General features: G+C 40.9%; 1 protein-coding gene across 8 annotated transcripts; it reads right to left on the bottom strand.

The window, feature by feature from the left end:
* Positions 1 to 331: 331 nt before the first annotated feature.
* slc6a4a (solute carrier family 6 member 4a) lies at positions 332 to 27,634 on the bottom strand. Of its 8 annotated transcripts, none has more exons than XM_082503785.1 (15): positions 27,338 to 27,634; positions 21,262 to 21,348; positions 12,824 to 13,739; positions 11,528 to 11,662; positions 10,847 to 11,069; positions 9,584 to 9,722; positions 6,251 to 6,385; positions 5,993 to 6,096; positions 5,627 to 5,754; positions 5,365 to 5,477; positions 4,162 to 4,293; positions 3,665 to 3,764; positions 3,354 to 3,454; positions 2,984 to 3,151; positions 332 to 2,041 (listed from the first exon to the last, which is right to left on the bottom strand). In XM_082503785.1, the coding sequence occupies exons 3-15, from the start codon at positions 13,293 to 13,295 to the stop codon at positions 1,967 to 1,969; spliced, it is 2,025 nt and encodes a 674-aa protein (XP_082359911.1). In that variant the 5' UTR covers positions 13,296 to 13,739; positions 21,262 to 21,348; positions 27,338 to 27,634; the 3' UTR covers positions 332 to 1,966. The 8 variants fall into 8 exon arrangements, with proteins under 8 accessions (XP_082359911.1, XP_082359909.1, XP_082359912.1 ...); XM_082503783.1 differs by lacking the exon at positions 27,338 to 27,634 and adding an exon at positions 23,814 to 23,929 and having other exon boundaries at positions 21,262 to 21,409; XM_082503786.1 differs by lacking the exon at positions 27,338 to 27,634 and adding an exon at positions 23,814 to 23,929.
* Between the last annotated feature and the right edge of the window lie 221 nt (positions 27,635 to 27,855).

Here is a 27,855-nt window from a genome sequence, read left to right as displayed (position 1 = left end):
CAAATGTGAAACCATCTGATCCCAAACTATCAAGGTGTTGCAAAGGCACAAAGTCCAGACATGAACCTTATTGAAATGGTGTGGCAGGATCTAAAGAGAACTGGGTACAAACAAATGCCTGCAAACCTCAATCAGCCGACGAAACACTATGAAGAAGACCGGACCAAATTTCCTCCGCAGAGATGAAGTTATACAGATAAAAATTTAAGTTATTGGGACGAAAGATCATTACACACTCTGCACTTCCTGATTGCTTGAATCCATCAAATTGTGAACAAGAATGGACAAACACAAAAACTTACAGATAACAAGATGACAGAGTTCATTGTTTAATTCCATATATCTTTATTATCTGTTATTTCCCATATATTTATTTGTATATATATATTTATATATATATATATATATCTTTATTCTATACAGTTGTAGTCTCAATAGTCTTTTATTGACATACAAGGATCGCAGATAAGCTTGAGAGGTACGAGAGAGCGAGGCAAGAGGGAGTTAAATTTCTTCATAAGATGTTTTGGCATTTAACAAGACAACAGGAGCACGTCACAGACACCCACCCACACGCACACACACATTTGTAGCACAGGACACATACACACCACTGCATGCACACATAAAGGGGCTGAACACCTCTAACCCGTACAACATACTACCTGAGGTGTACACACACACGTGCGCACACACATACACACGCGCACACATTCGCACGTCAACGGGAGAATGAGGAGGAGACAGGCATTCACAGGATTACATTAATACCAGACTGACTAGTAAATACACATGTACATGTACAGTACTCGCCATATTTTTAACTCCTGCTCCTACATACACACAGATACTCTCTGGAGCATGCATGCACGCACACACACACAGGCACACAGATTTTTTGGTAGAAAGTAAATGGCAGTAACGCTGACTTTCAGACTGTGATACTGGTGATGGTATTAGCTCTGATCCATATTTGGCTTCTCTTACTGACAGTTGCGCAGTATGACGGCAGAGCGCAGAGCGTGAGTGTAATTAAACAAAGACCATCGGCACTGAGTCTGGTAATGTGTGGTGAAAGATGCAACGACAGTACTGCTACATTGTAAAATAAACTTGTGTTATATTGCAGTTACAAGAAGGAATACAAGTGGTTACTTTCCACTGGTTATTATAACAGTCTCTCTTTTACATGACCACACACAGTCACAAATGTACACATCCATACCACTACCAGACAGTGTTTCACAGTGTAGGAACCTCATTGCAGATCTGTCCTTCCGCCAAGATGCCACCAAATAAACACAGGCTGACAGTTAACACAACAAAACCACGACAATATTGAAACGGCTTTAGAAACAAGAACAGAACAGATATCATATATTTGGCTTCAGTAACAGATGTAAAAGATACCTGAATTTTGCTACATATTAGAATGCATAACTTAACAGCATTAAATAAAACTAAAACCATTAACAGTCAGAGCAGAGTGGACTGTAATGTATTTATCTGGCCTTCGCTGACTGAGTTCATTGTACAGTATCTCCTGTTTGGGTTCATGTTTTACTGTCTACATCAAAGAAATTGTGTCATACTTATCACTTATTATATAAAATTACTGTTAGAGCTGGGTGACCTGAAGAAAAACCTGGTCACTGAGTGACTCTGGTGACCCCTTTTAGGTGGGACAGAAATGAGAAGGTGACCACAGAGATTCTGCAAAACTGAGAAGAAAAAACAAAAAACCGCACAAGGATCCGATCTGAACCAAGCTAGACATATCAACTAACGCCTGGCTTCATCTAACTCCGTTCAAATTTCTACATCTTGGTTGGAACGAGTGTAGGAGATGCACGAAAAGAGGCAAAGACGGTGAAAGGTAGCCCCCTTGTCCTGTAGTTTTGCAGTATGTCCAGAAGAGGGCACTCCAGGTAGGTAGAGTTGCACCTTTCTTTTGGTCAGGGTTTGGTCAGACTGCATTTGTGACAATAAAATCTCTGTGGCTGTCCCCACTGGGCACTGGAGTGATGCTTTTTAACAGACGCTGTGGATAAAGAGTAAAAAAGAGACAGAGAAGAAAAAAGACATATATGACATAGTGACATATAGAGTAAACAGAGCAGTTTTAGTAGTGACAATGGTATCATTATTAGTTACCCTGCCAAAAAAAACATCAAGAAGTATCTATTGGTAAAATATACACTGCTTGAATTAAGATCTTAAAAAGAGCATATTTGTCATATTGTTTTGTTCTGAAACAATGTAGAAGAACACAAAACACCTTCGATTACTGATAAAACACAGCCACCTATTTTGTCACGTTTCACTTACACGCTCGCCATCTCCGTTCACATGTACACAAAAACATGACTTGTGATTGTCGATCTGTGTCGGTGTCATTGTGCACTCTGGCAGCAGAGTCAATACAGGGCGACAGGCACAGAAGGTCTGTCTAGCGGCCTCTTTGATGTCCTCCTCCCTTCTGTCAACCCCTCACACAGGGTTTAACAAGATTTTAATATCAGTGATGACGATAACGATGCAGACTTTTGCATTCGCTCTGCATTCACAATGCATAATGTGCATTACAAGGTGTTATGCAAAACACCTGGTATGTGTCTGGTGAACGCAATTTGATGACTGATTTGTTTTTTGATGCTGCAGCGCTGCTGACGGACGGCGTCCGGTCACCTTTCAGTTACAGCAACGTGACAGGCTACACATCCGCTGCAGGGTGTGTGTGTGCGCGCGTGTTTGGTCGCCTATTCTATTTGCTTTTTTTCTTGCTAATCTCTGGCCCGGGCCTCCACCTTGTTCCTTTGATCTCCAGTCATGTGTTCACAGGAGAGAGTAAAACCTGGCAGCGCATGGAAAAGAAAAGGGCCAGAAGCAATCCTTTGTTGTTCCAGAAATATCAGTTGGTCAGGAGAGGAGACGGGATAGATGGAGAAAAACAGAGTTAGGAGAGAATTCAGAAATTCTGCACCTGTTTGAATGTGCCCTTAGCATTGAGCAGGTAGTAGACCATGTAGGCGGGCACACAGATGAATGACGACACCCCGATGCAGTAGCCCAGGACAGTGGTCCATGGTGGGTATTGGTACTCAAACAACCTGACCTCTGGAGGGAAGGCCAAAAAGCTGATGATGATGAACTGAGAAAGGGAACAAATCAGAGATCAGACATAATAAAAGAATGAAATATAAAAGGTAAATCTGACCACCGGGCATGTCAGCTAAAAAGCAAATGACAGCTGCTAAAACTATTTTACCTGCAAGGGCTTACTCTTCAAACTGCTAATTCCAGCAACTAATACAACTTAGTGTAAGTGTGCAAATGCTGTGCATGACACTGACCAGCAGAAAGCAGGGGCAGATGGCCACCCAGCAGACCCTCCAGAAACAACCCGGGTAAAAACCAAGCATGACCTGCACGTCATTACAGAAACGGTTGGTGCCTGCAGAACGCACACAGACACACGAAACACCTCAGAGCCAAATATCAACAGCGAACATTTGTCTCATTTCTTCTATGTGAACTGACAAGGCAGCTGTGCCACAAATGACGCTCAGAACTATACTTTACACTGTATTTTTATCACTTATTCACACTGCGATTCTCATTAAAGTCACAAATTTCCACAATCGCCACAAAAATCACCACTCACCGTAGAACCAGGACACCGCAATGACTTCCAGCAGCACCACAGTGATGACTGCAGGGCCCGTAGCGTACTCCTCAAACAGCTTCACTACGTACGCTCCTCCCTGAGACACGGCACGGACGAACAGGAGGAGAGTTATTTCGGAAACATTTTCTATGAATGACTTATGCAACTTGTGAAACAGTGTTCGTCTGCCAAGCCTAAAACAATGAGTGTTTAATTGAGCAGAAATCTGTGGTGGTCACTGTCTTACTTTAATGAGGGCTGGAGATACATGGATTACTGAGGCTGCTCTAATCTGATTTTCAGCAGATTGGTAACTGCGACACAATACGCTGCATAAAAACAGAGCAGCAAAATTCAAGTGTGAGCAAGTTTTTATAATCTTATGATATATACTGAGTGAATTTGGGAAATTATGGAGACTGAATAATGAAATCTTTTGTTGGTAACTTGCATTCTCTTTTGACAGTAATGTGATTATTCCCAAATATACTTACATATGTAAGTGTAGAGAGAGCTCCAAGGTAACACACACACACGAGGCCAAAGACGAACCACTCTCGTCTCTTAACCAGCAAATGAGGGAACTCATCTAGCATAGCTGTGATTACTCCTTCCAAGCCTGCAAACTGGGGTCAAAAAGAAAAACATCAAGATGAGGAAAATAAGGTCAGGTGTGTTTATTTGACCATGTTTTCAATACCTTTGTAAAGCACATTCTGACGGGTTTTAGCTTAAAAAGCACTATATAAATAAACTTACTTACTAAGATGGGGCAGAAGGAAAAGAAAGTTAGGGCAGCTATATGTCATGTATGTGAAAATTTCACATCTGTGTTATGTGCTGTTTGTCTCATCTTGCAAATGCTGCAAAGATACACAGCTTTGCTTCTGGACTTGGTGTTGAACTGCTCCAACTCGAGGTCATGTACACCGACATATTTTGCAGTAATATCCTCAGTCATAAAATCAAACAGCATAGCATCCCCGTTGAAGGTTCTACAGTGATTATCAGCTCGTGATAAGAGCTTACGGATCTCTCCACCTGGCTGCCTCCGAGCAGATAAACAAAGGTTTATGGAGACGAGACCATCACACAATAGTGATATGAAACTCCTATCACTTTGTTTTCACTGAATGTTATTCAAAATTGAACACAGAGGACAAATAATGCCGAGTGCGTTGAAGGAGAAATGAGCACAACTGTGAAATCACAGTCAAAGAAAAAGAGGCATTCCCTTTTATAAGAAGACAAATACGAAACATCCCCAAGAACTGGGAGTTAGGCAACAAGTGAATATTTTAGATTAAATAGTAAATGGCCTGTATTTGTATAGCGCTTTAATAGTCCCTAAAGACCTCAAAGCGCTTTACACAACCAGTCATCCACCCATCCAATCACACACTGGTGATGGTAAGCTACATTGTAGCCACAGCCACCCTGGGGCGCACTGACAGAGGCAGAGCTGCCGGACACTGGCGCCACCGGGCCCTCTGACCACCATGAGTAAGCAAACGGGTGAAGTGTCTTGCCCAAGAACACAATGACCGAGACTGTCCAAGCCGGGGCTCGAACCGGCAACTTTCCGATTATAAGGTGACCTCCCAACTCTTGAGCCACGATCGCCCCTAAATGCGAGGAGCAAACCTTAAAGAATGTTGACTGACTTTAATACTAAAATGAGTCATCGGAAAACTAACCGTGCTATCCAGACCCAACATGATGATCATGAGGAAGAAGATGATGGCAAAGAAGGTGGCAGCAGGCATGTTTGCTATGGCTTCTGCATAAATGATGAACAACAGACTGGGACCTAGAGAAAAAAAGTGAGACCTGGTATTTATATGCCATCCAAACTTCCACCAACAAACATCGGAGATTCAGTCGTTTATTCTGAATAAATTTCCAACAACTTCAGTTTGGAGAAAGAACTTCTTGCAGTGTGTTGGTGCGGGGCCCGACCTGCATCCTTTGCCACAGCGTCCACATTCTGTTGCCTCATCTCAGCCATGTAGCCCAGCACAGTAAAGATGACAAAGCCAGACAGAAAGCTCGTCAGACAGTTAACCGAGCTGGTGACCAACGCATCTCTGATAGAGGAAACAAGTGTTTAGCAGAAAGATGACAAAGTTAAAGCGCCTACGCAAAGGATTTAACCTTCTGGTAATTTCATCAATAAAGATATGTCAATATTCATGGTGACATATGTTAAATAAAGGATTTGAGAGATGAAACATTTCTGCTGAACTTCAGTAAACACAGAGTAGCATTTTGACATTAAGCAAACAGACGTCACTGATTTATGAACTCATTAACAAAAGTTTTTACTTGTAGCAGTTGTTGTGAAACGGGTTGTAGCTGGCAAAGGCAAGGAGCACGCCAAATCCTGGACCCAGAGAGAAGAAGATCTGAGCTGCTGCATCAATCCAGACCTTTGAGAGAGTGAGAGGTAAAGTGATGACAAATAATGATGGGAGTGAAGGACACGCGTTTAGAAATGATTGAGGAATAAGAGAAAGAGGGCAGGATCTGAGCTCGCTACATATGTTGATGATGGACCTTGTCACACTGAACCAACAGACTCACAGTAGTGGAAAGCAGCTTCTCCCAGTCAGGTTTGAGATAGAAGACGACACCCCTCCAGGCCCCGGGCAGGGTGGCCCCACGGATGAGCAAGATCAGGAGGACCAAATAGGGAAAGGTAGCAGTCACCCAAACTACCTAATACAGAAAGCACAGAACCTTTTTTACTCTAATTTTAATAAACCTTTATATGCTTAAAAAAGTGTTTCTGTGGTCCACTCTGCGTTCACTGACTACGTTACTGTACAATAGATAGCATTAGACAGCATTAGACACACTGCTGACAGCAGCGGACGAGTGAGCTACAGCTGACAGCAGCTAGCGGGCCAGCTGCTGCTGCCCAGGATCCCCGGGGTTTGACTCGCTAGATCGCTAGTGACCGCTGGTTGCCGCTAGGGCCTGCACCTTCAGGCAATATTCAGTGTCCTGTCGATCGGATCTGATGCTATGCTCTTTGGGCAGCTGTCACCCTTCCTGGCCATTGCAGGGGCTTTGCACCTGGCCCTGTTTTGCCCTAGAATGAAGTCCTGGAGGACATGCTAGCAGCAAACTAAACCGCTTAGACTCATGACTAGTGGTTATAGGCTGTGTGACATCTGCACTGGAGATGATTATTATCTGGTTTTCAACCTAACCCTGGGCTTCTGGCTGTATGTGAAACACCAGCAGATTAGACACCAGCATAGAGTGCTTCCTAAGATGGATATGTTCAGAATCTGGGCCCCTTCAACTGGTGCTGATATAATGTTGTTTCTGTGACTTGGCTATCCAAAGCTATACTGGATAAAGACGTAGCAGTTGACCGTTCCAGAAAAGGCACCTAAGCAATTAAAATCTTGACCTTAACTATTAATCTGTTCTATCACTCCATGATAGTTGTTGGCTGCTATCGGCTTCCATCTGCTTACCCCAGCACGTAACCTTCTCTGGTTCAACTTTTATCTGAATTGAATTTAAATGAAATCATTCTGGTAGGTGATTTTAATTGGGGCTGGCTTTCTTCTGTTTCTGTTTATTTTAAGGCACACTGCTTGTTTTTAAGTCTAATTCCATTTATTCAAAGCCCCATGCACCTTAATTCCAAATCCCCAGATAAATCTTCTCTTATAGACCCTTTATTTATACAATGTGCCACAGAAGTTTTCCACATTGGCAGTTTTTGCCAAGGACCTGAGTGATCACTGCATAGCTGGTGCTGGGAGAAACACCAAAACCAAGCGTTTCTTCACGATTTATTCAGTTTTAACTGGGGTCGTATTACAATGACTGACATTGGAAATTTAGCTTGGAAATATTTCCAAGAGAGTTTTATCTATTTTGTGGACAAACATGCCCCTTTTGCCAGGTCAGGCCCTGGTTCAATTCGGAACTGGCTGGCCTCCTACATGAGAGAAAGCAGGCCTGGGCAGCTGCGAGAAAATCCGGATCCGATGATGATTGGCTATGTTTTTGTCAGCTGCGTAATCAGTTTACTGCCTCCATCAGGAAGCGTACTTTCTGACTTTAACCACTGACAGTATAAACGACCCTAGGAGGTTTTGGCAAACTATAAAGTCTCTCCCTGCCAGCTCTCATTCCTCAGAGCTACCTCTTCACTTAATTATTGACTTCATTCCTGTGTCAGACAAAACTGAAATGCTCAATTTTTTAAACAAACACTTTGTTGCTTCTTGTTCTTTGTTTAGCACAGTATCTGATGGTAAACCTCCTGCATACAACTTTGCTAGCAGATCGGTTACTAACACTCTTTTCTTTACACCTTTCATGGTAGAAAAGGTATGTAAGGCTTTGAAGAGCCGCGGCACAAAAAATTGGCCGGTCCTGACAGTCTTTGTCCCTTCTTCTTGCGCGTGGCAGCAAATATCATAGCTGAGCCAAGAACTACTGTGCAGCTCTTTTTATTGATCTATCAAAGGCTTTCGACACTGTTGACCATGGTATTTTAGGTCAGAGATTACTGGAAATAAGCCTTTCAGTCCGAGCATTTGACTGGTTCTCCAATTATCTTTTGGACCGTAAGCAGTGTGTGCAGCTCAATCTTCCAGTTTTTTTAAATGTCACTAATGGAGTGCCGCAGGGTTCTGTCCGGGGGCCTATATTATTTACTATTTATGTCAACCGTGTTGCACAGAATCTAGATGCATCTGTTCGTTTTTATGCAGATGATACAATTATTTATCGCTGTGCTCGTACCATTGACATGGTTTTCAAACAATTACATCTAGCTTTTGATAGTATTCAGTCTCAGCTGGGTCAGCTCAGACTTAGTCATGTTGTTCTCAAACAGAAAGAGGGTGCCGGCAGTACTTCATTCTCTATCTGCTCAAGCCATTTCTATTGAAACTGTGGCCTCATACAAATACCTAGCTAGTGTGATTGATGAAAATCTTTTCTTCAAGCCACACATTGACCATCTATTAAAGAAACTGAGGTTCTTTTTCAGAAACAGATCATGTTTCTCTTTCATGGCAAGGAAAAGGCTTGTTGCTGCCACTTTTTTACCCTTCCTGGATTATGGTGGCATAATTTATATGAATGCCTCTGCTCACTCTTCATCTTTTGGATTCTGTCTATCATGGAGCACTAAGATTTATGACTGATTGTAAACCTTTAAAACACCCCTGTACTGGTCCTCATTGGTCTTACGCAAGGATGTTCATTGGTATCATTTTATCTATGAATCTATTTCTAGTTTACTGCCCTATCAGAGTACATGTTACGTAAACAGTTTAGACTGGGGTCTCCGGACATCACATTCACCGTTCCATCAGTTCGTACAGAGCTTGCGAAGAAGGCATTCTCCTTTTCTGTCCCGTCTTCATGCAATACATTGCAGAAGGATTTGAAGTTCTCTCAATTGATTTCACTTTCAGATTTCAAACTTGTTTTTAATATGACTGTGCACATTAGACATATTTAGCTTCTTTTTTAAAATATTATTGTTGCAATTTTAACATGTTTGTCTGGAGCAGGTCTCTCTTGTAAATGAGACACTGGGTCTTAATGGGACTACCTGTATAAGTAAAGGTTAAATAAAAAATAAAAATGTAGGATTTACAGTATAAATCTATTTCTACCAGTCTGTTTTACTCCTTTATCTGAACATAAGGGCACGAACTTTATGTCTAAAAATGGTCTTATATTGCCTTAGCTAGGTTCTGATATTCATTCCTTTCTAATCAACTTTTCCACACTCGATGATGAATATAATGAGGGTAAAGAGAGGACAGGATAACTGCTGTTTTTTTTCCTCTGTCCATATGTCTCCATCTATCAATCCATCCATCTGCTCTAACTGACACCCCCCATCAGCCATGCAGGCACCCCTTCAGCTACCTTTCCAGACGTCTTGACTCCTTTCCAGATGCTGAAGTAAACAATGGTGAAGATGAAGAGCAGACATAAAGCCAGTTGCCAGCTGATAGAGCCCAACTCGTGCAGACCTGGGGAGAGATGGACCTGCAACACCTGCCGGCTGGAAGGAGAAAACAAGAAAGGGCGTTTGTGTTGAAAGTTGAGGTTGAATGAAATGCAAAGAGGAGAGACAAGGAAGACATTTTATGCAGATGAATCGACACGAGAGGACAGGAGCTAAAAAGTAACTGAGTAGAGGTGAAGAAGTGTAGGAAGTGGAAGAGGAGGAGAGCAAGCAGGAAGGGAAGGGCATATTATGCAGAAGTAATGGATAAAAGACAAAAACAATATGGGATTGGAGACAAGGGAATGTTGGAACATTAAGGAAAGCAGAGGAAAAGGAAAGAGCACGGAAAGAAGGAAATGTGATATGAGCGGACCAGCGAGAAAAGAAAGAAAACCATCAGTACGTAAGACAAGACTATTACTATTCAAAAGGGTTTAGACAAACTTTATCGCAACTTTCTTAAAAGCTAAAAAAAAAAGAAGTCAGAAACAAACTGTAAGGTCAGTGTGTGGGCACAGGTTAAGCACCAGGAGCTCAAATGAAAAAACTGAGACATGAATTGTGCTAAAAAACAGGAAATTCTGGCGCCAGACTGAGTTGTGGAATCTGTTACTTTTAAACCTGCGTTAGGAAAAGTCAACTCTGCGTCAACCCTGAATCTGTCTCAGCAGTCGGACGCTGTGCTGATAAGACTGAGCCCGTTGACTGCACAGACCCAGAACAGTCAAGAATAACAGGGACATTGTTTTTCAAAAGACCCTGACTTAATCGCTGCAAAAACAGCACATTAAAACCTGGTTAACTCTTGGAGGACTTATATTTTATTACTGGCTAATACCAAGCATTACTTTTCTCTGATACTTTATATTTTTCCATAATCCAGTACTTAAAAAACTCTCTCACCCGCTCCTAAAGGAGCGGTTCATACTTCTGTATTACTTATGCACTCATAAAGAATCTCCAATCAGTCATTCGTACTCCGAAATACTAATGAAGTCTCCCTGCACTGTTTTCACCACCAGTAAGGGAAGTGGGTTTTTAGGGGATGATGGTGGGGAATCTGTCCCACACACCAGAACCAACCCTGGAATTGAAGTCATCCTCCCTTTCTTCACCTGACGTCTCCCTCCTGCGTAGAGCTCCCCCTATGCCACTACATCTGACTTACATGCACTTACGTATAGAACTCCTCGGCAGGGGACGTAGAGGTGTTGGACCAGGACACGTTGTGGTCTGAGGACATGTAGCGGTTACAGTTGGCTGTATTCCAGGGGTTGGTGCAGGTGGACCAAGGCAAAGTGGGCCGGAAAGATGACAGTAGGTAGTACAAGGCCCAGGCCATGATGGTGTTGTAGTAGAAGGCTACGTAGAGGGCTATGATACAGATGGCAAAGCCTATCCCTGGGTGAGTTGAAGCAAATAAATACATAAGTAACACCAGATCACTCACTGCTTACATCACTCACAGACATCAGTGGGTTATTTTTTCAAGCTAATTCAGGTTCCCTTTGGGTGAGTGTGTGACATTTCCAAACAACGACAGTTTACATACTATCAAATTTCTGAGCATCTGGCATTTGGCATTAAAATGTGACAATTTCCATAACAGAGAGTCAGAACATCTCACTAGAGGTACAGGAAACTAGGGATGCTCTTCAAGGGTGGGGGGGCAGGGAGGTTAAATGAGCTGTCTCTTGGACTTGGATGATTTGAAACTCCTTCTTCGTCTTTTTTTTTTGTTTTCCTACCTCTAACTTTTCTGTCCCTCTAAAGTTATCTTCTTCCACATTTCGTCCAAGCTGTTGCTTTTGACTTTCTCCCTATAATCGGTTCTCTCTCTGTACACCCCTCGCTGTTACCTTTGAAGATGGGACAGATGTGTTTCCAGATGGAGATGCAGCCACTGCGATGAAACTGACCGAGCGCTAGCTCCATGTAAAACAGAGGCACCCCTCCGAACACTGCCATCAACAGGTAGGGCAGCAAAAAGGCACCTGGACAGAGACGTTGGAGAAATTTGGGAGGGAGAATAAATGCGTGACAATGAACACATGTTGTGGGAAAACAGTAAGAAGCCAACTACACTCAAGAGAAACTGAGCTCTTTCACACACCATTTATGAACACTGTAAAAATCCTAACAGGTGCCAAAGCTTATTATTTATATAGCTCAATCTATTCAAAAACAACACTGCTGTATTTATTATGCTTTCTGGAGTTATTTTTGCTAAAATCCTATCATAAAGGATCTCGACGTTGATGTTGGCTTTGTTCTAAAATATGAAAGTAATAAAATTAAAGGCCTAACACAGATGAGCAGAAGAACATCAGGACGGCAGCCAGATCTCCGACTCTTCGGCTTTTGCGGGGTGTTTGATAACACATCGCTCTTTCCTTCTTGCTATCTGATTGTAAACTTATTTCCATGTGCACGTGTTGCATTTGTGTGTGTGGACGGGACGGTGCTTGTGCCTCTTTGTGAGATGAAAGCAAAGATAAGGGCTGATTGAGCAGCTGCCTGCGAGACAGGTTATTAAGCAAGGAGAAAGACACTGAAAAAAACACAATTAATACTGTTGCCTCTATCAAGTGTGTCCCGAGTCTTCATCTCTGCCTCGCTCTGTGAGGCACACACACTCACACACAGAACACAGGAAATTGCAAAGGCTTTATTATTGCAAATTCAATAAAAAGAGGTTGTGTTTGCCGCCAGGATCGGCTAGAGAAAGAGCAGGGCAGACACAAGCGTGGACTTTGTGAAGACATACCTTTTTGTACCTCCGATTGCGCAAGAAATAAGCTACATCAAAGCATTTATCCATACACAACTTTGTTAATTGGGGCACTCCTTGTAAGCTATTAAAGCATTTATTGGGAAGTACCACAAATCATCCTAATCTAACTCAGTCTTTAATAACGGCAAAGCTCGAGAGCAGTCGACCGACTTCAGCTGTCACATATAAAACACATAATGTGAATTACAGAATACACAGCAGTGAGTATGAAAGAGCCTTTTCTTCTGTCTAATCCTTCAAATCCTGTTTGCTTTAGCTTGGGATCTGACGTGTCATCTCTCTCTCCATTCCACCACACTTTATGTCTCATTCTTCCCCCTTCGACACGTTTCTCCCCTCCAAACATGTTTTGCTTCCTCACCTCCTCCGTTTTGGTAGCAGATGTATGGGAAGCGCCAGACATTTCCCAGGTCCACGGCGTAGCCAATCACAGACAGAAGGAAGTCCATCTTCTTGCTCCAGGTTTCTCTGGGCCTGTCCAAGCTTGTTTGCTGGACCATCAGAGTCCTTAGGCCTCCCAGAGGTGCTGAGGATCCAGTACCGCCTCCGGGTCCTGAGGCTGTACCCGCAGCGCAAGCTGCAGTTCCTGGGCTCTCCCTGGGGCTCTGAGGGGTGGATGTTGTGAAGCCATTGGACACCTGCTGGCCAGAGCCAGATGTCATGCTCTTGGGACCTCTGTCTGCAAGCCCATCAGCAAGCATAAGTCTGCCATTTTCACGCTGTGTCCCATCATCTTCTCCCCCCATGTCCTCTCTCTCCTTGTCCCTCTCTCCCTCATTCTCCCCTTTGTCCATTGTCAGCATGCTCGTCATCATCATATCTTTTGTCTCCATTGGATTGTGTTGATATTCGTGTTGGCAAGGTAGTTAGGGGTGGAGAGAGGTTCTCAGTGACAATGAAGGGAATGTGGTGCTGCTCTCTGATATGGTGCCCATTAGTGGAAAAGAAGCATCAGGAGAGGGGTGTAGTGAGAGTTTGGGACAAGACTGGGGAAGACTGTCCTTCTCATGCAGGTAAAGGAGATAAGGAACGGGAAATGAAAGCTAAAAGAAGAGAAAGGGGCCAGATTGAGGGGGTGTGTATGTGGGGAGAGGACTGAAATGTGTAAGGGTCTGTTGAGCAAGAGGGAATAAGAGCGGGCTGCAGGACAGACAGAGGAGGGTATACGAGAGGAGAGAGATGTGTTTGAACAGGATGTGGCTAGCAGAAAAGTTACAAGAATCTTGGATCTATTCCACAAACAGCTCGTCCTCTGAGGCCCACAGTGATGGTGCAAACTGCAACACACAGAGGGGAAACACACGGGTAAATCACAGGATAAGAGCTGATCTTTTTTTAATTACTTTGCAGTAAACCTAAATAAAAACAGAGCAGTCCTCAGGGCAGTTTGCTTTTTCTGGATGAGACAATAAAAATGAAAATGGCTGTAAAAAACAAACAAACCCCAAAACAAAACAGGACAGAGTCTTGTTTTACATGATAATGAATAAGAGGATAAATCCTAGGAACAGAGGAAACTGAGGGGTTTCTGCTGCGACATGTCGATTCACTTACCGGAGCCTTATACTTCTGTTTCTCATTTTACGCTATCAGTTGCATAACGTGTTTTGATGCTTATCTGACCAAAGTAAACTGGGAAGAAATTAGAGAATCTAAATACCAGCGCCAGCAGCACATTTGAAGGCAGGAAATGCACACAAAAAAAGGGGGAAGAAAAAAAGAAAAACAAAAGAGCATCTGTGGACATGCGCTAGAAAAGATGCTCTCTAATTTTCATAGCAACATCAAACACTGGGCAAAGCTCAACAGGTTGTTCTTTGGTTGCTGTGGCGCTGAAATATGTTTAGCAGTTTTACAAGAAAATAAAGGTTAAGCTGAAAAACAAGACTTGCGCAGCATGAGAACCAACTTTTTATCTTTTTTCGAATGCAAATTCTATTTTTTTTAATTTACTCATGCAAAACAGAACTCGGGCAAATAAAACTAAACATGTAATTCAATCTCAAGGCGCAAACAGTTCTATGAATTCATCATAAACCACATCATAAAGCTCACATTTCCTAAAGCTGTTTTTTTTTGTTCTTTTTTTTGTTTTGCAATAGAAATTAAATTCCGATTCGAATAATCCAAGATGCTTTCACATGAGCGATGGGTCAAACTATGACATCTGTTCAAAAGTGGATTCGTTTGTTTATAGTGTTAGCCCAATTAGTAATGAACTGTAAAATGTGGGAAGACACAATTTACATGGAATGCCATTACCTTAATGAACAACGAGTGTCCAGCAGTTGTACACGGCACGACATTCATTCCTCACCGACATCTGACTACCACACAACAAAGGACGCCGTCAACTACATGGACTCGAGCACAAAAAGAAACAATGGATCGCTTCCTCTCCACTCAAACTTTTTTCTTCTCCTCTTGCAAACCACACTTTTAATTTCTAGCGAAAAAGCCCCAAATTTTTTCATCACAATAACTTCCATGTGAATCCTCACCAGTGTTAAAGAAGTACTGCGTGTTGCTCGATTTTAAAAAACGCGATGGAAAATCTGTTTTTGACCTACCATGACATCAAAGACGTGAGAATAAAATGAGACAAAAAAAATAAAAAATTCTCCTCAGCTACAATTACCTCATAAAGACAACAAAATGTATCAGCTGTCACACAATCTCACAATAAGTGAAGGAAAACAATGGGAAAGGTCTCAATATAATGCTATTGTCTGGACTCTATGTGCAGACAAACTTCATCACCAGGGAATCCCCCCCCCCCAAAAAAAAACAAATAATAATGAAAAATACATGAAGACCCATTGTTAAAGACAAATCAACACTACAGACTGATACAGTGGTGCAAACTTTAAATTCACTGATCTCAACAGGAAATTATTTAATCTCTTGCCGTCATTTTTAATAAAGAAAGAGACGGTAAGATGACAACATCAAGATTTCAGCAACGATAGACTGAAAGAATACGAGATGTGAGAAAAATACTAATGAGACATTATAAAACAACCCAAATTAAAACCAAAAACACTCTCTGCAGCAATCTTACTAACTTTTGAAGTAAAAGCACTACAAATCAAACCAAAAATCTAAAGTTGTAGGTTGTACTCAACCCGCATGCATACGTTACCTTTAGAGACAACAGAAGAGGTCAAGAAGAACATGTGGCGCTTGAATCGTATGTGAAGAGCGGCAGCAAGAACTTCTACCCAAAACTTAAAGAATCCCGTGGAATGGCAAAAACTTGCTAGAGAAACAGCGTGCCCTAGCACATCAGGACACCGCGTTTGCCCATTGAGCTCTCAAACCTCTCTCATTTTTCTCTCTCTCTTTCTCTCTCCCTCCCTTGTTGTCCCTCTCTCTCACTCACTCCACAACCAACCACACTTCCACACACACACACACACACACACACACACACACACTTCCACACATGCCTGGTTCAGAGAAGCACAGCCGTGCAGATGTATGCACAGATGGATACATGGATGCATGCAATCAGACAGAAGATAATAAAGAATCATTAGGCGAGCACAGACCTGCACATCACAGTATCAAGTTTTTGCTTTGATACACTGATAGTACAAACAGAAATGATGAACTGGAGCACAGATCCAACATGGTATGGTCATGGCAGAACTGTCATTAAAGCACAAACACAGCCACACTGTGCAGACAGGGGAAGTCCTACCCTCGAGTAGTTCTTCTGGCATTGTGGGGCTCTGTGTCAGGGTACGTCTTACTTGCAAACACACACACACACACACACACACACACACACACCACACTGGTAAAGCACTGCTGTGCTGCAGTGCTTTTACTCCCCCTCTTTCCACTTTTACTTTTAGATTTTGTCAATCTAAAATGTCTTCTAGTTTTTTACTAAAGTTTCTAACGTGCACCTGCTCTGCAGAAATGCAGTCTTTGCTGCTCTGACCCCGGTTGCATACATACAGGTTTTCCAACCAATTTGACTGCACAGTTGATCTCATATACATTTTACAAGATACTGTCTTTCCGTCGAATGCTATATTTGATTCATTCACAAGCTGACTTCTGTGTGTTTAAAGTGCATTAGCAATCTTTGGAATTAAAAGCTTCACTTAAACACTGCTTGCTGCTCCGAGTCTCTGAGCAGCTGAATCATCTTGCTTACTGTACTTGGTGCAAGGCTGTGGTAGTCCAACTGTGTTCTCTGTACCTATACTCCCCCAGGTTGTTGCTGCAACTTAAGCATTTTTGTTTACTTGAGCAACAGTTCAAAAGTATTAAATACTCTCATTAAAGCTGCTTTACATATCAAGTTAGGTTGTGAGAAACAGAAACTAGCAGACCCCATAACAACCGGTGTTCAGTAACACATCTTATATATAAAATAAAAAAATATTGGCTCTGCAATACTGTTATGTCAACATGTAAGTGCATTTCCAGCCTGCCTGGGTGGTGTGTGGGTGGACGGGGGCACATAAATCTGAGGGCTTATAAGATGATTAAGTAAAGAATAAAAAAAACAAAGTTATGTTATCATCAGAAATAATGAATATTTTAGTTTGTTGTTTCTCTGTTATTTGAATGAAACCATCTGAGAACTTATTTATCTTTAACAAATTTTTAAATATGCTTTTATTTTTGATATTAAATAAAATAAAAGTCGGGATTGTAAGAAATGCATTAAAAGTCCCATCTTGGTTAAACATTACCACCACTGTCATGTTCACACGCAGTGCAGACAGACACAAGCACAAGCATGCACAAACACTTTCTCACGCACACCCATGCTGTATAAACCATATCTGCACTCACACAGCTGAGGTTGAGCAATATGTGTTATTTAAGTGTTAAATAAATAATTATATGATAAAGCAAAGTCTCCACTCCTGGTGAACCATATGTAAGTTAATAAGTAGGTTTTGTTTTTTGATTTTTTCCCCAAGAATCCCAAAGAGGGTCTCAGAGTATCTCTTACTCTAAAACAACTCAAAGCTTTTGGGCTCTGTGCCAGCTTCTAACAGCCTATAGTCTGGACCTTAGACGACAGGAATGTTTGAGTAAAAATAATGTGCAGTATGCTTTGGCAACTCTCAGGGGGTTTCCTGAATAATTTTGGACTCTAGACTGTAGAACACAGTCAACACTATTAGCCAACCTTCCAGCTTTTAATCTGAACGGAACATACCTGACAGAAATGAACAATCAGATTGGACCCAACAGCCAGTTTTTCTGACTAACTTAATTTATTAGAAATGAATAGCTAGGTAAAGACAAAATTACCTTTGACTATATTTTTGCACTGTGGACTAGTGCCACTATCTGGCTCACATCAGGTTGGGCTGGAGCCCATCCCAGCTATCATAGGACAAAAGGCAGAAAGCAGCCCAGACAGGTCACCAGTCTATCACAGACAGACAACCATCCACATATGGCCAATTCAGAGTCACCAATCAACCTAATGTGCATGTCTTTGGACTGTGAAGAGAACCCACACAGCAACAGGCAGATAAAGCTGGACAGGAGATTTGAACTTAGGACCAATGTGCTACTCACTGATTTGTGAGAAGCCAATACCCTGCTGTATATCAACCTAGCTTAAATATTGATGTATATTATCCATCTGTCAGTTATAGTGCATATTTTAAGCATTATCTCTTCGTAGTATATTTGGCACAATAAAAGATCTTCCAAAATAATCTAAGTTGAGAGACACGGGTTAAAATAAATATTATATTTAGGACAGTTATTCGTAACATTTGTCTTGCATCAACCCAGAAACCCACTGAACACGTGGTGTCACAGTTTTGCAGATTTGACATGAAGGCAAATAAAACACAATCTGATAGCTGTACATAATGAAAATAACATAGCACAGCTCAGTATTAATATGCATAACAAAGCCTGTTACTTCCTGACAGAAGATGTTGCAGTAATAAAGGGTAAAAGTAGACGATAGCACAGAAAGAAAGGGGGGAAATTATACTTTCGATTTGGTGTTTACTTAACCAAAAAGAATAGTTTAAGTTTGTAAAAATAAAAAAGATAAGACAAAAAGATGAGAAAGAAAATGTCAGAGAAACTTATTATTTGGGCTTTGAAGAAATTTGCTTTTTCAACATTATTTTTCCATTGAATAAGAGACAAAAACACTAAAAAATAATTCATGAATCTTAATGAAGTCCTTTTGTTTGTACCGTTTTATATTTTTTTTAAGCTCTGTGAGAGTAGCCATAGTTTCTCATAGGTTCCTGACATCACACCAACTTCAGTCCTGGCTAACTGAAAAATAAACAGTGCAGGCAGGAATGGGAGGCAAAAACCTTCAGTGCTGCACAAACAATTTAACTAGAATGTGGGACCTTTTGTAATCATACTCCCAGGAGAAAAACAGGTTTTTTATTTTCCAGATTGATGTGCGACCTGATAAGCAGATGTGCAAACACAAATTAAGTGGCTTTCCTTCCTTTAAGGTTTCAGTGTTTATAGGGGTGACTGGGCTTTGCTTTCATTTTTGTTGTACTTCTTCTTCTTATTACAAAACAAAGAAACCAGTTTAATTCACAACCCCCTGGCTTGATTTGTCTGCTTTTTGGCTGCATCAACACATTTTCTATCCTGGTCTGAACCTCTGACCTCCTCTGTGTTTGAGTTTAATTTGGAAATCGCAATCCAAGTCATCCAATAAAGTAACAAGTGGTAATCTAGGAGCCGAGAGATTACGCGTTAAGCAGAATACGTCAGACACAAGCACAAAGAACACTGGTACAGCGAGTGAGAAATTTGGATTTAGCCCTTCAGTGACACCTCTTCAAATATAAAAACGGACAGAACTGCAGCTTTTTCAACAGCAGACACATTTTCATAAGAAAATCATAACCTTATTATTGTGCTCTCTCTTGAAATCACAGAGTGATTATACATATATGTGCTTTTAACTTAATACTCCTAACCCTCCTCATAAGCTCTAATACAAGTTTCAAAACACAGAAATGTAGTCGGACTGCTCAACCTAAATTTTGGCCAATAACAGTCCATCTAAATACTTGTTGCTGTGCTACGATGAAAACGAAGTGCTTGCTGACAATACGATCAGGTCAAGACATCAACTATACTTTTAGTCAGCTGTGCCAAAAGCATCAATTAATACAGCAATTTAATGACATTGATACGTCAGTGGAAACAATGTCTTACAGTGACACACAGAGGCTTTCAAATGCTATGACCCATGTCTAAACTTTAAATGTGTAAGGGTTTTTTGTGTGTTTTAAAGAACTGTGTTTAAAGAAAATAATATAAAGGTGAAAAGTACAAAAGCGGCCCTTGGAATGGTGCATCACAGCCTGTAGTCACAATGCCACAGGTTAAATTCCAGCTGGGACACAGGTTACAAACTCTGTCACTTCCTCACACTTTCCTAACTGAGTCTTCAGTGTGATTTAGTTTCACAAATGAAGTAAGATAATAAATAATAATATCATGTTTATAAGACAAAGATAAATGTTGCCACTAGGAAACAAAGGCTCTATTGACTACTAGACGACCAACACTTCCTGCCAAATAAACACTTTGCCAGCACAGCTTAGGAGCTTGACCTCTTACTTCGACCTCAAGTGGTGACATAAGCTCCCCTTGGTTAAGCGGCACAGCCATTAAAACAAAAGGCAGTCCTACAGGTGTCCAAGGACAGATTACCAGCTAGGTAATAACAGCAAATTCTGCTACAAGCATTATGAAGTTATACTATTAAAATAAACACGAAAATACAGTCTGAAACAGTCTGGGGCATAAATGCTAGCAATGGAACTAAAAGAGACAAAAAATATATTCTCATTATTTTCTGGTTTATGATGGTGAAATATATATATTTGTACAATGGGTTAAATAAATGAAGTTCAGTTCATAATAAGACTCTCCTTAGAAATGTCCTGGTGACATTGAACACAGCATCTTTGAGATGTTGCAGATATTTTCCAGGAAGGCTGAAAAAAAACGACCGCCTCATTATTTATTTGATTAGCGATTATTAGGCTAAAGGCTATCCACCCTAGATATTCTTTACTGCTATGAAAGGATGTTGAAACCCAGCAATCTGCAAGCAGCACTTATTCCTATTTCCCTTGAAACCACAACAGTGAGATTCAACTAAAACTTGGCAGAGTTATAATCTGTGGGCAGTTGATGTTTGTGTTAATTATTTGGGGATTTTCTCAAAACTGAGCAGCTTAATGTCCTCGAGGGAGCAGCGAGAGCTGACCTGTTGAACAACGCCACACATTACCATCGGAGAGGTTACAGCCACATCATTCTTTATTCTGTATTACAAAACACCTGCCACGAAGATTGAGAGCATAAAATAGAGAAGAATGCAAGAGGTGCTAAAAATCATCGAGAAGCTTTGATTTGGCGTGCATCGCACTTTTCGTTGAAATATGAACCCATTACTGATAATTACTTCCATATTCATTACTCCAAAAACTGAAAGTTTGTCACAAATCTGGCAGCTTCGAAAAGTACAAATCCACATAAAAGAGATTAATAACAGAGATGAGGATGAACCCTTGATATCAGAGGCCCCAAAAGGAAATTAAACTACTCCCATCCAACGCTTACATAAAAATACAAAAAACACCTCATCTCCTAAATCCCTCCTGGTGTTGCTGAACAGTTACACACATGCACCAGGCCTATGTAAAGATCTCACACACTCGCTGGATATGAATTTACAGCTGAGGACTGATTGCAGTAAATCGCATATGATGAACCTGCTGGTGAGGAGTCCAGGCAGAGTAGTCTTACCTTGATATTGTTAGCAGGACAGCGCGCGTTGCCCGTGGAGCATCCGGTCATCTGGACCCCCAAGACGTCGCCGCCGACCAACGCCGTCTAAACCCAATCACACAAATCACACATGCCTGGGCTTACAGCGGGCCGCGTTCTGCTCCGCCTGGATTTAAGAGACAAACACTCGAGCATGCAAATGTCTGCTCACACCCAAACACACATGCTGAGATTTAGAAAAGGATACTTGACCCTAATCCAGCACTCCTTGGTGCATATTTATAAGGGTCAAAGAGGAATGAGAGAGGAGCACGTGTACATTAATTATGCTGCATATGTAAAAAGAAAAAAAAAGCAACATGATGAAACACCAACATTATGAAGTGAGTGTGAGAGAGAGATTTTTTTAATGTCCCAGGCTGTCTGTGCCCTGGTCTAACTAACCCATTTATGGCCACCTGCAACCTATCCTGCCAAATGGACCAGTGCCAGGTACAGTAGTACAGTCAGTCTACATGGCCTTTATTGTGTGTGACAGACATGAAATGAAAGAGATAAAAGGAGGCATCCTGAGCAGAGAGGGAAAACAGTCACAGACATGTTGATATTAAATTATAATCACTGTGTCCTCGTTCCTTCTGCCTCACCAACTCTCACACACACAAACTCTCCTTCTTGTTAAAGGCCGGTGTTGAACGTCATTCCAATCAGCATCAGCTGAAGTTCTAGGTTAATCCTCACGGCATGCAAACCACACACAGGCGTGCAAACACACACACTGTTGAAGAAATGCGAGGCAGTAATGAGACCGGTTGTGCGATGACCATTCCTGTATGGTTCAGCGATGGGCTAATTCTTCCTGTCAGACACAAACGGCTGTATGTGGAAACTATCATAAGACTAATTTTGATGTCAGGACTTTTAAGCCTGGCTGCACAGGTTCATAAGTTCACAGGCTTGCTTTGTAACACACCGTACGAGAAGAAAACTTTCGAGAGAGGCAAAAGGTTGCAAAAGAGGAAAGCACTGACATCAAATGGCCATTAACCTCAACAGCGCAAAAACAGAAAGTTAAAAAAAATCCTTAGATTACTTGTTTAGAGGTAGGCTCTTAGCTCATGTCTTTACAAAGAAACCTAGAAGACACTGTAGAAAATGTAGAGCAAACAAAAAGAGAAATGTCCTGACATGAACTACAGCTTTTAGGATAAAAGCAGCTCCTCACTTCACTTCACACAAACTCGCTGGTTTATTTAATTCATTCCATTTATCATATAGTTTATGGTAAATTGACTGGTACTAATATAGTTAAAGCTTTTCTGCTTAACCATTTAAGTACATGTCTTATAGTACTTACTGGTACGTCTGAAGGACTGGTTTTATGTACATACCAGTCCATTTAACACTAATAGTAAGTGGAATACACCACTCTGTATTGAAAGTACTCGGGCAGGTCCATTTACCATTAATAGTAAATATTCTGATGCTTATATAAAAAGAGTTTTTCTACAAAAACTATACAAATACCAGTCTTATAGTACTTGTATGCACTCTGACTGCCATTACACATTGGGGTGTTTTTCCTGGAGTCATTGTCAGACCCTACACTGGTGCAAAGGACTAGCCTGCCATTTTTTCACTTTGATTTTCAGGGTGTCTTTGAATTCAGCTCTCTGTAGGGCGATAATTTTCATTTCCAATAAATGATGAGACATGCTCTTATGCCTAAAACATTACCCAGTTGATATCAGTATAGATAACCAGCATGATTTCTTTCCCACATTCAGACTCTATGTGTTCCTTTCACTTTTTTGAGCAGTGTGTCTAAGTAATCGTGCATTTACTGTTAAAGGTAAATGGACTGGTACTTAGAGTTGGAGCGTTTCTTCTCTGAGCATTCAAAGGATGTTGTAGCCTATCACGCACTCTCATACCAGCATTTTTTCTCTATATCTAAGCGCTTGAGCAAACATATCCGATGCTGCTTCTGGGCTTCACTATTTTGCCCAAGGATACTTCAACACGCTGGAGTAGGGAATAGATCCACCACTGAGACACACAGGTGTGTTACTTATCAACAAGCTATGACGTCAGAGATATCTACAGTGCGTTTCCTGCTAATAAAATCCACCCAACTCGACAACAGTAACACTTTCGCTGTAATACATGAAAGGAGGAAATAACTAACACTGAGTTCAAAAGTTGAAAGCAATGGCCAAGTTTGCAAACGAACCCTCTTGTGACCCCTCTGAAATACTCAGCTGGTTTATGTGTCGCAACAATAAACAACAGTTTTAGCGCTTAATTTACTGCGGTCATTTGACTAGTTCACACAAGAACAATAACAGCTAGCTCGTTAGCATAGGTGTGACAATATAAGCTATAAGATAATAAAAAAAAATCCGCCTTTGGATGATAACCCACTATTATAAACGCAAAGTCTACATTGAAAATTACACAAACCTTAATTTGTCTTCATAAAACTGTTGTGCTGAGTGTTGAAATCTTTTACTATCACTATCTCCCATCAAAAGCTACAGTACTCTTCTCCAGGAGATAAAACAAGTTACCTGTTGAACCTTGAAGCCTGCTGATTCGTGATAGGCTGTTTGATGTCCCGACGCCCAGATTAACCAATGAAAAATGCTTCACTTTAAAACAAAATAAAAAAAAAAAAAAACACTTTGATACAAGGGGGTCTATTGTCTACTGTCACACTTAACCACTTCTTCTTTCTCACGAAAAATCAGTTCTGCATTCAAATACCTCTGCATAGGGTACTGCAATAATGTAATGTAGGCCCGCTGCATGTATAAATGTGTCGTAGGCCAGAAAATGTCATTGGAAATGTAATCCAGACACTGACTGATAGAAAATAATGATTTCTAATGCCAGTTCTGTCTTCCCAGCTTCAGTTCTGTGAAACACAGAGACGAATCGCTATAATAATAATTACTCTGCCCTCCCCTCGTGAACATATTTTGAAACCAGGAGATTTACCAGCTAAGATTTACACACCTCTCTAAATTAAACCCAGATAAAATGCCATTCCTCTGAGGGGTGATTTCTAGGGAAAAATGTGCTGGGCCATTCGCTGACTGTTATAAACAGGCAGCGGTTAAATCCTACATGATATATCTAGCTCCTGTAGTGTACAGATTTCAAAAACTACTCAGATGTTGCCATAATTCACATCTGACTTAATGGTGGTGGTGGTGTGTGTGTGTGTGTGTGTGTGTGTGTGTGTGTGTGTGTGTGTGTGTGTGTGTGTGTGTTGGGTGGGGGTCAAGTCAACCTGCAGGCATCTGGCAGAAATGACTGAGACAGATGGAAGAAAACTGAGGGGGGTAAGTAGAAGTGAAATAGTTATAAAGAAATATAATCTGCAGGTGAAGGCCAGAAAAATGGAGTGCCAGACACAGGACAGGGCGGGGGGCAAGGGGTGGGTGGAATAAAACTATTAGAAGTGAAAATAAATTAAAGAAATGTAAACTGATCGGTGGGAGGATGTAGGAGTAACAGTTCACGCTTAACCTTTGTGTGAATATTTCAAGGATTGTTATTCTTCTGCTCATTTGTCTCCAGTGAGCAGTGCAGTGTGACAGGGAAAAATGCAGAAGTGGCAACAGCTAGAGTTATTGACCCTGCAGCAAAAATAAAAGGCTTCATCCGAACCAGACATGCATCACAGTAAATACACTCATGTACCAGTTACGCACCTTCAGTCAGTCTGTGTTCTCCATCCCAGCAGTTTTTCCTTGGACCCGTTGTTCAAACAGTTTGGTTTATCAGTGATCTAGATTAGGAAATCCTACATTGTGCAATCTAAGACTAGCTAATGCGTCTTACTTATCTGCAGTTTGGGGTTTTTTTTCATCCTGGATGAAATCACCCTGATCCAGATGCAAACTTTTCACAATTACCACATCCCAATTACCAGTTTTCTAAATAAGACATTATCGCCCAGTGTCTGAGAACTGCAGATATAGAGTAATATCCAGCATGCCTCTGCATTGGAACTTCAAGAACTAAATACAAGTAAATATACATTCTGGATCATAGAAAGTGTTTGGTATCTTATAAAAAACAAGAAAAACATGTTAAATGTTATTTTGAAGCTCTGATTTTAGGAGCCCGATATTCAGTAAGGTTTGGATTGCTATAGATCTTCCCTTCTCCTCACAAAGTGTATAAAGCTCCTTAGAGCCTGGTGTTTTTCTACAGTGCCACTTAAACGGTGACTCAAATCAGTGTAAATTACACATTTGTTTTACTACATCTCCTTCAGGAAGTGCACTCTGAATTCAGTTTTCTGCTTGGATGAGGATAACCATCACGCTAACAGTATGATGCAGATGTTAACAAAAACTGCTTTGCATAATGAAATTCATTTCAGAATCTTCTCTTTCAAAAACACCCAAAAGAGTCTTTCAGGAACCAGGAGGGTATTGATGTTGATTTGTTTTTTAGCTTTAGCCACACTGCTGAGGATGACAAGTAGTAACCCCTGTGACACACCAACTGCTGGGAGGTCAGAGGTCCTCCTTACCTTGACAGGAGTGTTTTAAAGCAGGAAGAGCAGAGAGCACAGAGGAAGTGGCTGGATTTTTATGTGGATCTTTAACCCAAGTATCCTGTGTGGGAATAAGTATACTTTTTGCTAACTTAGCTTTTTTACTTTTACATGTATATGCAGTCAGGGTGGATACAGACAGAAGGTATGATAGGAAATCATTATTACACATTCACAGTCACAGCTGGGTCCATATTTATTTGGATGCAGACATTTTTGGTTGTTTCAGCTGTTAACTACCACATACTCAAGTTTGTATTTATGCTCTTTATGTAACTAAGTCACTGAGCTTCAGTTTGCAGCTACTCATGTAAAATTGAAGGTAAGTTTTTGAAAGGACAGCTCTTTAATATATTTCAGCCTCCTTTAAAGGGACCAAAGGCAGTCAGACAATCAACTCAAAAGCTATTTTTTGGACTGGGACTGGCTATTCTTTTGTCATTTCTTATTAAATTAAATGTAGTACAAAGTCTAGAGTTGATTTCCAGTGTGGCATTTAAAAGCCGATTCTGTAAACCCACAACATGTGGTCAACGTGGAAGTGAAACACACCACCCTTAGGCTGCAAAAAGCAAAACAAGATAGCAGGAACAAATCCACCATTTTTTAAAGGATAAACTACACTGGTGAATTGGATATATATGTATAAACAAATAAGGAGGTTTGGCCATAAAGGGTAGATTTTATGAGAGCAGGTACAGATGGTTCAGCACAAAGTGCAAATCAACTATCAGCCTCAAGAAGAAAAAGGGCACAACAGGCATTGCAACAAAAGGAAACAAACCTGCAGAAAAGCTGTGGAACAGCACTGTTTTGACACATGGAACTAAGCTCAACCAGCACCAGCTTGGCGGAGAGGGAAAAAAAAGGAAAAGAAAGGAGGCGGCTAAAGATCAGCAAAAGTGCTTTTTGTGCAAAACAAAAAAAGGAGAAAATCCCCAACAAAAAAACAAACAAACCCCAAACTGCAGACAGCTAGTCATGTGCGATACTGCAAATCTTCCTATCATTCAGCTGGCAAGTAAACACAGGGCCAGACACAGACGCTATTAACTTATAAAAGCAGGTTATTTGGGAGAGGACGGCGTTTCATGATTTATGAGATGACTAATCATCAATGTAGCTATTGTGCACCTTTTAATGACTCCTGGATAACTGGGATTTTTATTTTCCACTATAATTAGTTAACACAACAAAATGCAGCTTTCAAATTTAATTGCATTTTTGAACTGGGTTTTTTGGAGACCTGGAACGTAAATGCACCTCTAAAGCACTTTGTGTTGACTTTGTTTAAATGTGCTGTAGGCTATAAATAAAATAGACGTGACAGTCAATACAAAACATTTCAGACATTTTTCACAGTGCATGTTTGGAGGTACGTTTCTTCATTCCTACAATTAATTTATTTAACACAAATCAGTGGGCTACATCTTGAACTTAGAAACAAAGCATGGTTCCTATTGTCTGTCCTGCTTGTATTGTCGTCAATACCAATACTGGTGTTGACGTTGATCTACCCACCTCTACAGATGGCTGCAGCAAAGCCCTGGTGAAGCATGGCAAAGGAGGACACCTGCTCTTTTGGTATGTCCGTGGGTTTTTCTTCCGGCAAAGGATTTTCCAAGTGTTACAAATTAACATTTTTGGTTATCAGTTAATTCTCTGTCCCTTAAAAAAAAAAAAAAAAAAAAAAAGGAATTTCACATCGAGTTGGCTGTACTTCTCAAAGGGTTAATACAACATTTTTGTTCAGTCTCTCAAACTTCAACTGCATCTGAAAACTGCATCGCTGTCCAAAAAAAATCTGGACTGCTGTTTGCTATTCAGGGGCTGGTTTACACTGTGCTGATTGCAGGGACGGGAGGTTATGATATGATTGCGTTACTAGTGTGTTACTTCCAGCACTTAACTATGAACTGCTGTTTTGTCCTGGTGAAACACATGCACACAAAAATGGAATACATAAACTTCAATTAAAAACATTCAAACAACTTAACGGCCATGTACAATATTTGTCAGCAGCTAATCAACTAATTAAG

This window comes from Aulonocara stuartgranti, assembly GCF_965226115.1.
Source record: "Aulonocara stuartgranti genome assembly, chromosome: 14".
NCBI lineage: Eukaryota > Metazoa > Chordata > Actinopteri > Cichliformes > Cichlidae > Aulonocara > Aulonocara stuartgranti.
Note: the sequence above shows the minus strand (reverse complement) of the source record. Positions and strands in the feature narration are given on the sequence as shown.